Consider the following 14525-nt stretch of genomic DNA (forward strand, 5'->3'; position numbering starts at 1 on the left):
TTCCTTCTTTTTTTCTTTCTTCCTTCTTTTTTCTCGGTGGTGAGAGGCGGCACGAGAGGAGGGGTCGTCGTGGCGGTGAAAAAAGAAGAAGGGAGAAAAAAATAAAAAAAAATTACATGTCATCGTTCACGTGGCGTGCCACGTAGGCAAGACCACGGTCAAACACGGCTTTGGACCGGGATGATACAATAAACCAAGTTTAGGGACCTCGATATGCGCTTTGCAAGTTCGTGAACCTAAGTGAAACCTTCCAACAAGTTTAAGGATCGCTGGTGCATTTTACTCTTTTTAGAAAGTAGATTAAAATCCGGTCTCTATATTCAAACTGGAGAAACACGGTTTTCCGACTAGCTACACAAGGTGGTGGGCTATACGACTTGGATTCAAAGCCTCATCCCTTCTAATTATTTGATATTAGGTATTTCGTTAATATTCGCGTCTCTATATTCAAACTGGATACATATACATAGCCTAATTTGGATGATATTTGAGCAAATGAGGAAACATCCTCTGATCCCCACGAGCGATTAAAGAGTTTCCCATGCATGGCTGCGTCTTCTTTGGTCTGGATTTAATTTGCTTTTGAAAAACTAGAGAAGCTTAATTGTAAAGAAGCGCACGGAATTTTCATGCTAACATCGCTGTGCTTAAAATGTGACTTGAGTGAGTTTTGTTCGCTCCAAGTAGCTAGAGTCCAAAATCCTGTATCCACTGATTAATCACAAAGAATCACAAGCTCGATCACAATGCTGCCTTCCCGTGAAACATGGGGGACGTGTCTGGTACGGCCGTATCCGTTGTGTTCACAGTAATCTCGACAAGCGCACGCACCTGTTCACTGTAATCACAAGGCAAATTGTAGTGGGCGCATTCCCTTTGGCTAATCTATTAGGAAACTCGGCAAGGATGTACCCGGAACAAATCATGTTGAAATTAGGCTTTGATAGCCGCTGGGTTCAGTTAATAATGTCTTGTGTTTCTTCAGTTCAGTACAGGGTGAATTTCAATGGTGTATTGACAGAGGTTATTAAACCTTCTCGAGGCTTAAGGCAGGGGGATCCCTTATCCCCATACCTTTTTTTGCTGGTTGCTGAGGGTCTTTCGAGTATGCTGCAAGGAGCTGAAAATAGAGGAGATTTAGTGGGAATCAGAGTGTGTCGTGAAGCACCAATGATATCACACTTGTTATTTGCGGATGATTCTCTAATACTGATGCAAGCAGACAGGAATAATGCTGATCATCTGAAAGCAATTTTGGATACTTACTGTCAAAATTCTGGACAGAAAATCAGTGAAGTGAAGTCGAGTATTTTCTTCAGTGGAAATACTGCAGTCGAAGATAAAGCTGCTGTCTGTGGATCTCTAGATATTATGACTGAAGCTTTAAACGACAAATATCTTGGACTCCCAGCGATGATAGGTGTTGATAAGAGTGATTGCTTTCGACACCTGATTGATAGAGTGAACAACCGGATAAATGGATGGAAGGAGAAGATGTTGAGTACAGGGGGTAAGGAAGTGCTTATAAAATCAATCGCTCAGGCTATACCAGTTTTTGCGATGTCTTTTTTCAGGATACCGAAAAAAAATATGTGACTGTATCTCTGAAGCAATCGCGCGATTCTGGTGGGGTGATGATGAAAATCACAGAAGAATACATTGGAAGGCTTGGTGGAGGATGTGCATTCCAAAACAAAGAGGTGGTCTGGGTTATAGGGACTTATATTGTTTTAATCAAGCGATGCTTGCTAAACAGATATGGAGATTCCTGTGTGATCCTGACTCACTGTGTGCAAGGGTAATGCGATGCAAATACTATCCGGATGGAAATATTTTGAGGGCAAGACCAAAAAAGGGTAGTTCTTATACTTGACAAAGCATTCTATCTGGTTTGGAATGCTTTAAAGAAGGCTACATATGGAGAATTGGAGATGGATCACAAGTTAATATATGGGAAGATAGTTGGATACCTTCAAGCAGTAATGGGAAGATTTTAACACCTCGAGGAAGGAACATTATCACAAAAGTTGAAGAACTGATCAATCCAGTAAGTGGTGGATGGGATGAAGACCTGATAAATACTTTGTTCTGGCCTATTGATGCTAACCGAACAAATCCCTATTTCAGCTAGGAGAGAGGATTTTGTTGCTTGGCATCACACTCGGTCAGGAATTTTTTCAGTCCGGTCAGCTTACCATTGTCAGTGGAATGCAAAGTTTGGTAGCAAGGAGAGACTGCCTGATAGTGCAAGTAGCTCGAGCAGGCCGGTCTGGGACAATATGTGGAAACTGGAAAGTCCACCCAAGATAAAAATCTTTGCATGGAGAATGCTGCATGGTGTGATTCCCTGTAAAGGCATCTTAGCTGACAAACACATTGCAGTCCAAGGTGGTTGTCCGGTTTGTCCTTCAGGAGTTGAAGATATCAAGCATATGGTTTTTACTTGTAAAAGAGCAAAGTTGATTTGGAAGCAGCTAGGCATATGGAGCAGAATACAACCGATTCTGGGTTTCGACTGGTCAGGATATGTTCTTGTGGAGGAGGTGATAAGGAAGGGTGGAAAGGTTTCGCATCTGAATGCTATTGGAATGGCGGAATTGATCTTAACGGGAGCTTGGTATATTTGGTGGGAGAGAAGACAGTTGGTGCATGGTGAACGAATACAGAACCCTGCTCGGTCGGCAATGTCTATTGCTACCTTAACCACAAACTATATGTTGTCAAATAAGAAAGGTAAAACAAAAATTCAGAACGGTTGGAAGAAACCTCCTGAAGGAATGCTAATGATCAATGTTGATGCTGCCTTCGATATTGACTCGGGAAGTGGAGATACTGGGGTGGTGCTGAGAGATCACTTGGGAGCTTGAGTTGCGGCTTCGCAAGCATTTCTTCCACATGTACTTTATGCACTGATGGCGGAGGCTTTTGTGCTGAGAGATGGGCTGGCCCTGGCACAACACAGTGGTGCTAAAAATGTTATAGTACAAACTGATTGTATGCAGGTGGTTTCAACGATGATGGATGGAGGATTTTCTGCTACAGCGGCTATGTCTGTGTTTGGTGATTGGAAGCTAATGTGGGATGGGTTTGGTACAATTTCTATTGAGCACTGTAATAGAAATTCCAATCAGGTGGCTCATGAACTGGCCAGGTTAGCGTTTAGGACAAAAAATTCTTGTACTTGGGTCGATGAACCCCCTGGCTGTGTTCTGAATCATCTGGTAAACGATGTAACAATTTTATCCTATCAATAAAGCTAGCCGAATGGCATTCCAAAAAAAAAGGAAACTCGGCAAGGACGGTGTACAGCATATGAGAGCTAGGTTCAGTGTTTCACTGAATTTAAAGCTGTTCTCTCTGTGTACTAATTTTAAAGCCTTTTTTTCAGAATAATTTTGGATAAAGTTTTTGTATCTTATTGGAAAGGAAAACGTACGAATTCCCCCTCCCCCCGAACTATTGCGGTCGTCTGAATTACCCCCCTAAACCTGAAAATCGGCCATCGTTCACCCTCAACTTTCAATACCGGACAAATTACCCCCCTCGACCCAATCCAGAGCGGTTTTGTCCTAAGTGGCATACGCGTGGCAGTCCAGTCACCATTTTATTTTTTAAAAAATGTGGGACCCACGTGTCATACTCATCTCTCTCTTCCTCTCTCTTCTCTCTCACTCTCTCTCACACACACACACTTCCTCTCGCTTTATCGCCAGTCAGCGCAGGTGGGGGACGCGGCGGCGGAGGCGGCGACCAGTGACACGGAGGCGGCGGCGGCGGCCACGACGAGCAGGCACCCCTCAGCGCTGGGACGGATGGAGGCGGGTGCGGGCGGCTACCATGGCGCTGAGCTCCTCCTTCGCCGCCGCCGCCGCTGGTGGCGCGCCATGGCGTGGTGTCGTCGGCGCCGGCCGTGCCGCGGTTGGCTTCCCGCCTCGCTGACGTGTTGTCGCGCTCGTCGTCAGGGCCCAGGAGGAGACGACCACGGCGTCGCGCGGCGGCGAGCTCCTGGAGGAGGCCAGTAGCGAGGGCGGGCTCGCATGGTTCACCGCCGTTCGTCCGTCCCGCCCGCCGCGCCGCCGCTTACGCGTCCCCCGCCGCCGCTGCCTTTGTCCGACCGTCTCCGCGCCGAGAGGGCGGCTACTCGTCGTGGCCGCCGCCGCCACCGCCGCCGCCTCCGTCTCTACGTCCCATGCCGCGGCCCGCACCCGCCTCCATCCGTCCCCGCGCCGAGGGGCGCTTGCTCGTCATGGTCGTGGCAGCGGCCGCCGCCGAGTCCCCCGCCGCCGCAGCCGCCGCCTCCGCGTCACCCGTCGCCGCCTCCGTCTCTGCGTCCCACGCCGCGGCCCGCACCCACCTCCATCCGTCCCCGCGCCGAGGGGCGCCTGCTCGTCGTGGCCGTGGCCACGGCCGCCGCCTCGTCCCCCGCCGCCGTAGCCGCCGCCTCCGCGTCACCCGTCGCCGCCTCCGCCGCCGCGTCCCCCGCCTGCGCCGACCGACGATAAAGCAAGAGGAAGAGTGAGAGAGAGAGTGAGAGAGAGAGAAGAGAAAGGAAGAGAGAGGGAGAGAGAGAGGGGACTATGACAGGTAGGTCCCCCATTTTTTTTTATAAATAAAATGCTGACTGGGCTGCCACGCGTACGCCACGTAGGACAAAACCACTCTGGATTGGATCAGGGGGGTAATTTGTCTGGTATTGAAAGTTGAGGGTGAACGATGTCTGGTTTTCGGGTTTAGGGGGGTAATTCGGACGACCGCGATAGTTCGAGGGGGGGTAATTCGTACTTTTTCCTATTGGAAATCATGAAAGATAGTCTGATAATATAAGTGGAGGAAAAACTCTAAAATTAAATCCTGCAATTTCAAGAATTCATATGTTTGTTATGGATAGAGGGAAAATCCGACTGATATATTATTTTTTGTCTAGTCCCTAAAAATACCACATGCAAGGCTCTAGCCCGCGTCACCCACGCATGGGCGCGGAGGAGATGACGCGGAGCTCGGGAAACCACCGACGAACTCCGGCACGGCGGTGGATCCAATGCCCATGGCCAGATCCCGCGTCCCTGCTCGCATCTGGCCAGGGTTGAGCAACCGGCGCGGCGTGCGGCAATAGGAGGCGACTCTAGTGTGCATGGCGGTGAGGGGCGACTCTGGAGCGGCTGCACACGACGGACGATGCCAAGAGGCCGGTGCGGATGGCGTCGGTGTCGGCAGCAGCGGGGTGGCAACAATGGATGGGAGGGAAGATGCGCAGTCGGCTACGGCGGGCGGTCGGCAGCGGACGACGATGCACGGAGCAGGAGGTCAGTGTCCATGCCACGTGATGGTCGGCAGGAGGCCGACGCGACGCGGTCAGCGATGGAAGGAAGCCACTGTCGGCAGAGGCTGGTGCGGTGGCTGCGCGTCGAAGGAGTGCGGTTGGTGGTGACTTCTATATCCAGCAGGAGACCTTGACACGGGGGAGCAGGAATATTACGGGCAAAAGCCTAGCCTCTCCGAGCCAGCAATGATGACGCTTGCGGGCGTCGCTTTCCCCTTGGGACGTTTTTGAGTTATCTCTCCTGCCCTTTGATGGATTCCTCTAAGTGAAAACTATATCCTGAACCCTCTCGGTGTCATACTCTTTCTAAAGGCGTCGTTTAGAATATCCATTTCCTTCGGGGTGTCGTGTTCCTGTGTCATTAGTAGCGAGTTCTGGTTGTAGGTTGTTTCAGGGGTTGCTATTTGGCGTAGACGTGTCAGCTCCATTGTTGGCGCACGCGCCTGCGGTAGCTAGCGCTTCTGTCCAGCACACGTTGTTTTTCCCCATTTTTTGCGAATTTTTAATGTATTTTAAAATTTGAATCTTTCACCTCAAATTTCAAAACATTCTATTGAAAACTTTCATCATGAATTTTGAACTCGAATTTCAAAACTTGCATCTCAAATTTCAAAACTCCCAAATCAAATTTTAAAACTTTAAACTCAAAATTTAAAACTTGAATAAATCTTGACCGGAAAGCTTTTAAATCTGAGTTGAAAGTTTTCAACGAGATAAGAGGAATAAGATTGAACAAGGTAAGCGCTACTTCTCTTCCTAGCTATGTGCTTAATAGGATTTCTCGGTTGTTTCTCTTGTGGCTGAAGAGATGAAAATCCTATTTTGTTAACCAAGAATTCAAATTTGAGTTACGAGGAGTGCAGGACGGAGAGATAAAGAGCTCTTGAAAACTCATTCCATGTTGATATTATTACATACTTGCTTATCATCTGTCTGTGCAACAAGCAGGGGTGTCACTTGTATTACTGAAAGTCGAAAAGATATGAAAACCAGGCTTTTAGCTGATGCTACACGTTTCGCAAAGTTCAGAAGTCAGAACTAAAAAGATTCATAGTGTCAAGGACGCTGTCGAAGTCCACTTCCATTATGGAATCAGTCCAACCTCCATTATGTGGAATCAGTCCAAGCTTAGTAAGAACTGTGACTTTAAAGACATATAATTAATTACTGTATCCGTTCACAAATATTTGTCGTTCGGAAATATTACAATTTTGAACTTAGACCACCCATCATTTTATAAAATTAATAAATATTTCAGAAGATAATGAATGATCAAAGTGTGTTAGCGTTCTCAACGTAAGCATTAGTATTCGTCCATCGTAATTTAATCATCTAAAAATTGTTGCTCTATCCATTCCATATTATATGTCGTTTTAATTTTTTTTAATAAAACTTTTTTAGGTTTGATTAAGTTTATGTAAAAATTTAGCAACATCTATAACATCAAATTAGTTTTTTTAAAATGTAACATTAATATATTTGTTTTGTGTTGAAAATACTGCTATATTTTTCTATAAATTTGGTTAAACTTAAAAAAAATTGAATAGAAAAAAAGTCAAAGCTTACTTACAATGTGAAAATACATAGTAGCAATGAAAGTTGAAACACAAAAAGTCAATAGTGACAAGTAGTAATTAGGAAGGAGTAAATAGTTAATCGTTAATCCCTACCCTTTCTTGAAGCGGCAGTGTGATGAACTAGTCGCAGTAAGCGGCTCGCGCGACGCCGAAGACCCGGCGGCGCGCGCGTCGCGCCCGCCGTTCGCTACCACTCCATCAGTTTACTCGCCCAGCGCGCGCGCCCGCCATGTCAAGAAGACGACACGCACCACCTCGCCCGCTCGACGAGCCGACCGTCTCCATGGGAGAGGAGGAGCAGAGGCGTTCGACGGTGACCGCCGCGCTGCTCGTGCTCGTGGCCTGCAACCTCGCGCTCGCGCTCTCCGGGCTCTCGCCGCCGCCGCCGAGCGCCCACGACGACGACGACGCCGCGCGCGTCGAGCCGGTGGGGTACCTGGCGTCCGTGGCGTCGTCGGTGCTCGCCGTCTGCGTGGCGTCATCGGCCGCGCGCCATGGCCGGCGGCGGGGGCGCCTCTCCGTCGAGGCTGTCCTCCGGGAGGCGCGGCGCACGTGGACGCGGCCGGCGGTGACGGCGCTGTACGTCGAGCTCCTGACGACGGCGATGGCGTCGCTCCTGCTCACGCTCAGGGCGTTCCTGGGCGCGGCGGCGGCGACCGGCGGCGGCGCGGGCGCCGAGCTGATGGCCGTGTCGGCGTCGGCCGCGCTCGTGGCTTGGCTCGGCCCGGTGCTGTTCGCGCACTCGGACATCGCCTGCAGGATGAGCCTGGTCGTCGCCGCCGTGGAGGACGGCTACCAGGGCCCCGCCGCCGTGGACAGGGCCGAGGCGCTGGTGACCGGGCGCAGGGCGCGCGGCATCGCCGTCGCGCTCGCGGCGAGCCTTGTCGAGCAGGCGCCGTCGCGGTGGTGCGGGGACGGCGCGCCGGCGTTCGTCGTCGTCCCGGCCGTTCTCGCGGCGAGGCTCGCCGCGTGCTACGCATGCGCGGCGTTCTACTACCAGTGCAGGGCACACCATGACAAGAACACCAGTAGTGTACTCAACCTTGGTGAATCATCAATGGTGGATGAGACAGAGGCAGATGCAATGGACAGTGTACTCGGCTGCTTCAGATTGACGTAGCCATAAGGCCCATAACAATCACGAGCAAAATCTGAAAATGGACTCTAATCCATCGATGATGTCCTCTCGTGTAATTTTGTTTTTCAAATCCAACACAAATAGGAGTAGTTGTGAAATCTTTTGAAAAGAAATTCACACAATGACGTGTAGAGTATAGTATTACTCATATATCAGTCCACCAAAAATTTAAGTTCAAACTCGAAAAAGGACACATTTATATCTCAATGTGTAAGACTATAAGTTGAGTTTGGATCTAATATTTTGTAAAGTGGTATATATATGTTGTAGAAAGATCTACTACTAATCTAAGCAGATGATAAACATTGCATCAGTAGCCGGTTTCGTCGAACTGCCACAGGTAAAAGCACCAAGCATCTTCTAGGTTGTAATTTGTATAGCTTTCGCATAATCCCTCCGTCCCAAAGACAAATCAACTTCTGGAGGGTGTATGTCGACTAGCAAAGCTCCCGCGCCACCAGTAAACAAAAAATGTTTGTTAAACACTGCCTCAAATCAGCAGATTGCAAGCAGGTTTCAGAGAGGTAAACATGCAATCAGTGATTGACAGGGAATGGCAGAATAGTCACAGGTAGGATAACATGAATGATGAAGGCACAGAACATGGAGAAGTTTGAAAAGACCCACTGGCCTCAATACAATCTACAAAGGAGATTCTGGTCAGTCAATCGTGCATTAGAATTTTTCAGATGAAGAAACATTGCAAGGATGGTAGTTTCTGTTTGCCTTCATAACAAGATAGTACAATAGCTTCTAGATGAAAATGTGATGGTAGTACCCTTAAAGCTCCCCAAGATAAATCTGCTTGTCACTGCCGCAAGATCCAATGACAGGCTCGGTGGGATGGAATGCGGTCTCGTTGACAGAACCGTTGTGGCCAGGAAGCTTGTACAAGATCCGCCTTGATGTTGTGTCCCAGATGTAGACCATGCGATCAGCACTCCCGGCAGTGACCTTGCGATTATCAGGGGACCAGCTGCACTTCAACAGGTTCTTCTCAAAGTTATGCTGGTGTCCTGTGAGGGTCTTGATGTTCCGGTTCTCTGGGGCGTAAGGGCGCAAGTCCCAGATTTTGAGCTCATTGTCCATTGCATTGGTTAGGAGATAAGACCCATCTGGACTAAGCTGCATTCCGGTTATCATGTCCTGGTGTCCTTTGAGATACTCTGTCACTTCATTCTTACGGAGATCCCACCATTTGACATCATTGTCTAGGCCACCAGTGAAAACCTTATCTGCCGCCTCTGAGAAGCTGACGGCTGTAATCTGGTACTTGTCGGGAAGTGTTTGTATAGCACCTCTTTGACGCAAATCCCACAGCTTTGCTGTTCCATCATCCGATCCACTTACAACCAGAGGTGGCCACTTTCGAGCCGGGCAACATGAGTTGACAAAAGATGAGTGCTCGGCCATCTTCTTGACTTGCTTGCCAGTCTCAACGTCCCACACTCTCACAGTCTTGTCAGGGCTTGCAGAGATGATCTGAGTCCCATCAGTAGTCCATTGAAGGTCAAGAACAGCATTCTTGTGCCCTCTCAGTACCATGTAGTTCTTACAGTCACCATGGACATACCACAAGAAGATATCCTTGTCATGGGAGCCTGATGCTATCACAGTTCCTGCAGGGTTGAACTTCATACAGTACACAGCGCTCTGATGGCCTGTGAGTAGCATTATTGGGGCCTCCAGACTGGATGTACGTTGCTTCCCACCAGGCCCAAGAGCTTGATTAGGATGCTGTTGAATGTTAGCCAGCTCCATTCCTGGCCTTGGGGCTGAAAGAGCCAAAGAATTGTTGCCTGGGGGGAACATCTTGAAGTTGGAAGTTAAGTTCCTGCGATCAAGAGAGTTATAAGATGACTAGAAGAATTGAACAGCCCACTTCAAGTCCTACCTACACAGGCGTACAGAAGAATATTGAAACAAACAGAAAGGATAACACCATCCTTCTTCCAGCACACAAGCAAGATCACAGCCAGTACATATCCAGAGCAAAAACGATTGAATTGCTGTACAAAACCAAAGGACAGTGGGTGCACCGGGCTACAGTTTCCAAATTCCAGAGACAAATATGCATGTGTTGGATGTATTAGGCAAAACTAAATTGGATCTCATGTTTGGTGCAACACCCTGGCTATACATGGAACCCCCACAATCGCAGATAACAGTTGATACAGAACATTTGTGTCTTCAATATATGTGTAAGTCACAAAAGTGGTCCAATTAATACAAAATAACTATACATAATACCAATCAACATTAGAACAGTAACGGCAAAAACAAATTTTAGGTGGTTTGAAAAAAATAGCTAACTGCAGATGAAACCAGTTCAAAGTAGCTTGAATAGTTTTATCAATCAAATTGGCCACACAAAGGACAAGCGAAAGCCTTGGCAGGGATACTGTGGGCACAAGGATATACACACAGAGACTTAAATCAAGTATGGCAGCTTAGTGAATAGTGACATGATGAACAAATTGAGTACAACCATTGGAAGATTAATATACAGCTTAAAGTTTTTGGCCTAGCAAAGGCAAGCACATGGGTCCCTTCGACTGGGGCAGCCGTGGCAAATGAAGTTGAACTGGAACAATTTCTGGTCCTGTTCTGTATCTGGCAAACTCCAGCAAAATGTGAGTGCAGCTGAATAATACTACGATGCGTGCGAGGCATTGCTACATTAGGGCGGGATGGGCTGGTGTACTGAAGCATGCTAAGCACACAATCTTCCTTTTACAGTTAAATTAAAAGCCTGGATCTGCTACTACTTGTCATTGACTTCCACACTACAAACAAAATGCAATTTACTTCGAATTGCTCACACATCAGGATGGGGGATGAAACAAATCCATAGATAATACACAACACAGTACCACCATTTTAATATTGACACCTACGGATTTGGAGTTCCGAGTATCAAAATCTGCAACAGAATTCCTTGAAAGGATAATAAACCCTCTACGCCGGTCATAGGTTTCAAATCAAATGCTAGTAAGGAAACCCTACAAGCACAAGGAGGCGGGGCAAGGGTTTAAGCTGATTCCGCCTCTCATCTAAGGGAACTACTCCATGCTCTTGAAATTCCTACGCTCCAGAGTGCAGAAAATGTCAATATCCCCTAATCAAGCATCCCCCTCTCCCCTCTCTCTTGCTCAAGCGGGAATCCATACGCACACAGTCCCAAGACATGGCAGAATCTGCAATACGGAGACATCGAAACAGAGGAGGACAGAGTGACCTACCCGGAAGGGAGCCCTAGCCTCCGCTACCCCTCTGCTCGGCGGCGAAGCCGGGGAGCGCGCGCGCGTGCGGCGGCGGGAGGGGGTTCGCCGATCCGGCCGCCGGAGAGGGAGGAACGAGACGAGACGAGGGAGGCGGCGCAGCAAGGGGCGTGGACGAATCGGGGATTCGGTATGCGTCTAGTCGCGTGAAGCCTCATGAATTGGGCCGCGCCGTCTCGACGTGATGTGGGCCCAAATTTTGTGATGGGCCTCAAGAGATAGACAAGGAGATCCTGAGATAGACAAGGTCCTATCTCGGTTTTTATTAGCATGTTTTTTAATCTGCTATAAATGATGTATTTTATATATAAAAAAATATATAGAGGTTGCTTTAAAGTTTAAAATAATTAAAAATTAATTATTCATGTGCTAATGTTTTCTTTTTTTGCGTGTCAGTAGTTAACCTTTATCCACCTCAGCTTCGAACAGGGCTACTTCCAAACGGTCTAATTTGAATCAACAAGTTCTGCCGATTGCTGAATAAGTCGAGAACAGGTGATCGGAATCAACAACACTCTTCAATCCATCTTCAGTTAGAAACATGCCCAAGCAGTCAGGTATAACCAAATAACTGAACTCAAACTCTTATCATGTTGCGCCATCGGTTGTAGCAGCCAACTGGACTTGAGGCATTCTTGGCCTGTTTGAATTTGGACTTCTTTTTTTAATTAGTTCTTGTGCAGTTGTGCTTAAATCGCTGGCCTCTTTGAATTTGCGCTTCTTTTTTATCAGTTCTTGTGCAGGTGTGTTTAAATCGCAGGAGTTATATGACACGCTGTTTCGCTCTTATTCCTGACACAATTATGTCGGGTTCTATTGAGCTCCAACCCAGCATGAGTTCTATTGAGCTACAGCCTACATCATACAGGTCTCTGGTAGCAACTTAGCACCAGCTTTTTATATGGTAATTGTATGGTAATGAACTAATTATGGCCTGATACACGTCCGTCAAAAAACAGATGATCGCGGTCCTCCACCTGAATTTTCATCGAGATACTTGTGTGCTGTGATTCTCCATCGTTGTTACTTCCGAGTACTATTATTCTTCCATTTTTTACCTGCATATCCATCAAATAGACCTCGAGGGCAGGAGATCAGATGCATCGAGCAGTTACGACGCATGCATAACAGATTGAGTATCTAGAAGCCTAACGATACTGGTTGATATCACGACAGTGCTATTGGTATGTGGAACACAGGGATACGGCAAAAACATGAACATTTCATTGCATGCTAATTGCAAAGTCTAATTCAGTACGATGATTTCTCCACAAAAAGGGAACAGAATATAAACCATCTTTTAGCAACAGTTTCTTGAAACGGGTCAATGAACTTTGGACGCCTACTTTAGAACACAGCACTATCCTCAATAATCTTCTGTTTTCTCCTTGATGAGTACTCCACTATATCCCCATGCTAGTCTTTCTTTAGCATCCAACCTGCCGATCAACAGAAGTTGCTATTAGTGCACTGCTTATACTGACATGAACTCAAATAGAAATTTCAATGGGCTAGTTTGAATAGGCAGGGAGAAGAAACAAGTAGACATCCTCTTCTAATGAAAGAGAATGATTTTGGTTCAATCTTCATGCCGATCCCCAAGTCTTACCAAGAGAACACCCAAACACTGAAACAAGGTTTAAGGAGATTCCGTATGCTATACATCGCTAAAAATGTATGAAAAAGAAAAAATAGCATGCGTAGGTAAAGGTATGAAAACACTCCGTGTTACTAAATCACATAATTTAAATCCATACAATATTAGCCAAAAACACAGGACTTCAATTGGATGTTTTTACAATTCAATACAATAGCAGTATATTTGAAAGCAGGTGTTGTAATAAAATTTGTTCCTTCAACATAAAAAGCAGTTAGGGCATAAATGTTTGCTCATGTATGGTAGTTGTATCCGACTCAGTCAAATGATTGCCCCAATACCTAGTGCATTGTGAATTTGTGATGGAGCAGGCAAAACAATCAGGCATAGCCGCATAGGGTACCAACATGGGATGTATGCATCAGCTAAGTGTATTCAGCATTGACAAAATAACTACAAAGAATCCTTGATATCCAGGGTTCATGAAGTTGTTACAACTAAGCCAGGTTCACATGAAAGCAGTTACAAATATCTTTTCTAGCTGTTGAGCCTAATATTCAGATGAAAGTAAACCCTACACAGATAGATCCGACCATGGGCGCTGGTACTACATAACAATTTGGTCAACTTATCACAAACATTGTTCACAACCTATATCTGCAGTTACATGCCTCTGATGAACAACTGCAATACAAGATCATAACAGCATGTCGAAATAAACAACTCAGCCAAGCTTTCTTCCATAGCTATAACTTAAGCTCAACTTCGACAATTGCATCACGAAGAACAGAAGAAATAAATAACACGGACAAGTTGCTACGGCTATATTCATCAGAACTCCTACACTATTGGCGGGCTCATCATCTGTGAGTAAACAGTCTCCTAAAATATCAGCAAATATTTATCATTTATCATTTATGACAAATTCTGTACAATCCAATCATGCACCACAAGCACAAGCAAAACCACAAAATTCGCAAGCAAACCGAACCATCATACTTGAATCGGTCGAGATCTGCCAGAACTGACCACATGCCAACTCCCACAGGCCACAGCACCCAATTTCACGGAAACAACCACAAATTCACACACAGGCATGCACATCGCAAATTCACAAGGCAAAACAACTAGATCTAACTCTAACGGAGGGAGGGAACGGGCAAGCTGATGTGACATACCTAGCCGGACCCGACGATGATGTTGTTGATGGGGATGAAGATTAGCTTGACGAAGAAGCCGACGAATCCCATGACGACGAACCCGATCGCCGTCCGCAACGCCACCTTGGAGAACTCTGCAGAGCAAAGCCACCGTCAGATCTGGGCGGAAACCGCGCCAAGGGCAGAGACGAGACGAGACGAGACGAGGCGAGGCGCTCCCTACCCTTGCGGTCGGGCTTGTGGCAGCGCTTGACGAGGCGGACGCTGTCCTTGGCGAACTCGCGGAGGGGATCCACCACGGAGTCGATGGCGTCCATGGCGAGATCTCGAGAGGAGACGAGGCGAGGCGCGCGTGGGAGAAGAGAGGAGGTGGACGCGGTCGGGGTGGGGACTGCTTCGCTTTTGGCGAGTTTGTTCAGCGGATGGCTCCCTTTATAACCGCTCGAAACATT

At 47.2% G+C, this 14525-nt stretch overlaps 2 protein-coding genes across 2 annotated transcripts; both read right to left on the bottom strand.

Moving 5' to 3' along the window:
• Positions 1-8589: 8589 nt before the first annotated feature.
• LOC4341706 (uncharacterized) lies at positions 8590-11437 on the bottom strand. The gene is made up of 2 exons (XM_015787600.3): positions 11278-11437; positions 8590-9869 (listed from the first exon to the last, which is right to left on the bottom strand). Exon 2 carries the CDS (start codon positions 9845-9847, stop codon positions 8816-8818), a length of 1032 nt encoding a protein of 343 aa, XP_015643086.1. The 5' UTR covers positions 9848-9869; positions 11278-11437; the 3' UTR covers positions 8590-8815.
• Positions 11438-12518: 1081 nt separating this feature from the next.
• Positions 12519-14480, bottom strand: LOC4341707 (protein transport protein Sec61 subunit gamma-like). The gene is made up of 3 exons (XM_015787601.2): positions 14297-14480; positions 14092-14207; positions 12519-12755 (listed from the first exon to the last, which is right to left on the bottom strand). The coding sequence occupies exons 1-2, from the start codon at positions 14388-14390 to the stop codon at positions 14092-14094; spliced, it is 210 nt and encodes a 69-aa protein (XP_015643087.1). The 5' UTR covers positions 14391-14480; the 3' UTR covers positions 12519-12755.
• Positions 14481-14525: the final 45 nt, after the last annotated feature.

Source organism: Oryza sativa, chromosome 6, assembly GCF_034140825.1.
Source record: "Oryza sativa Japonica Group chromosome 6, ASM3414082v1".
Taxonomy (NCBI): domain Eukaryota; kingdom Viridiplantae; phylum Streptophyta; class Magnoliopsida; order Poales; family Poaceae; genus Oryza; species Oryza sativa.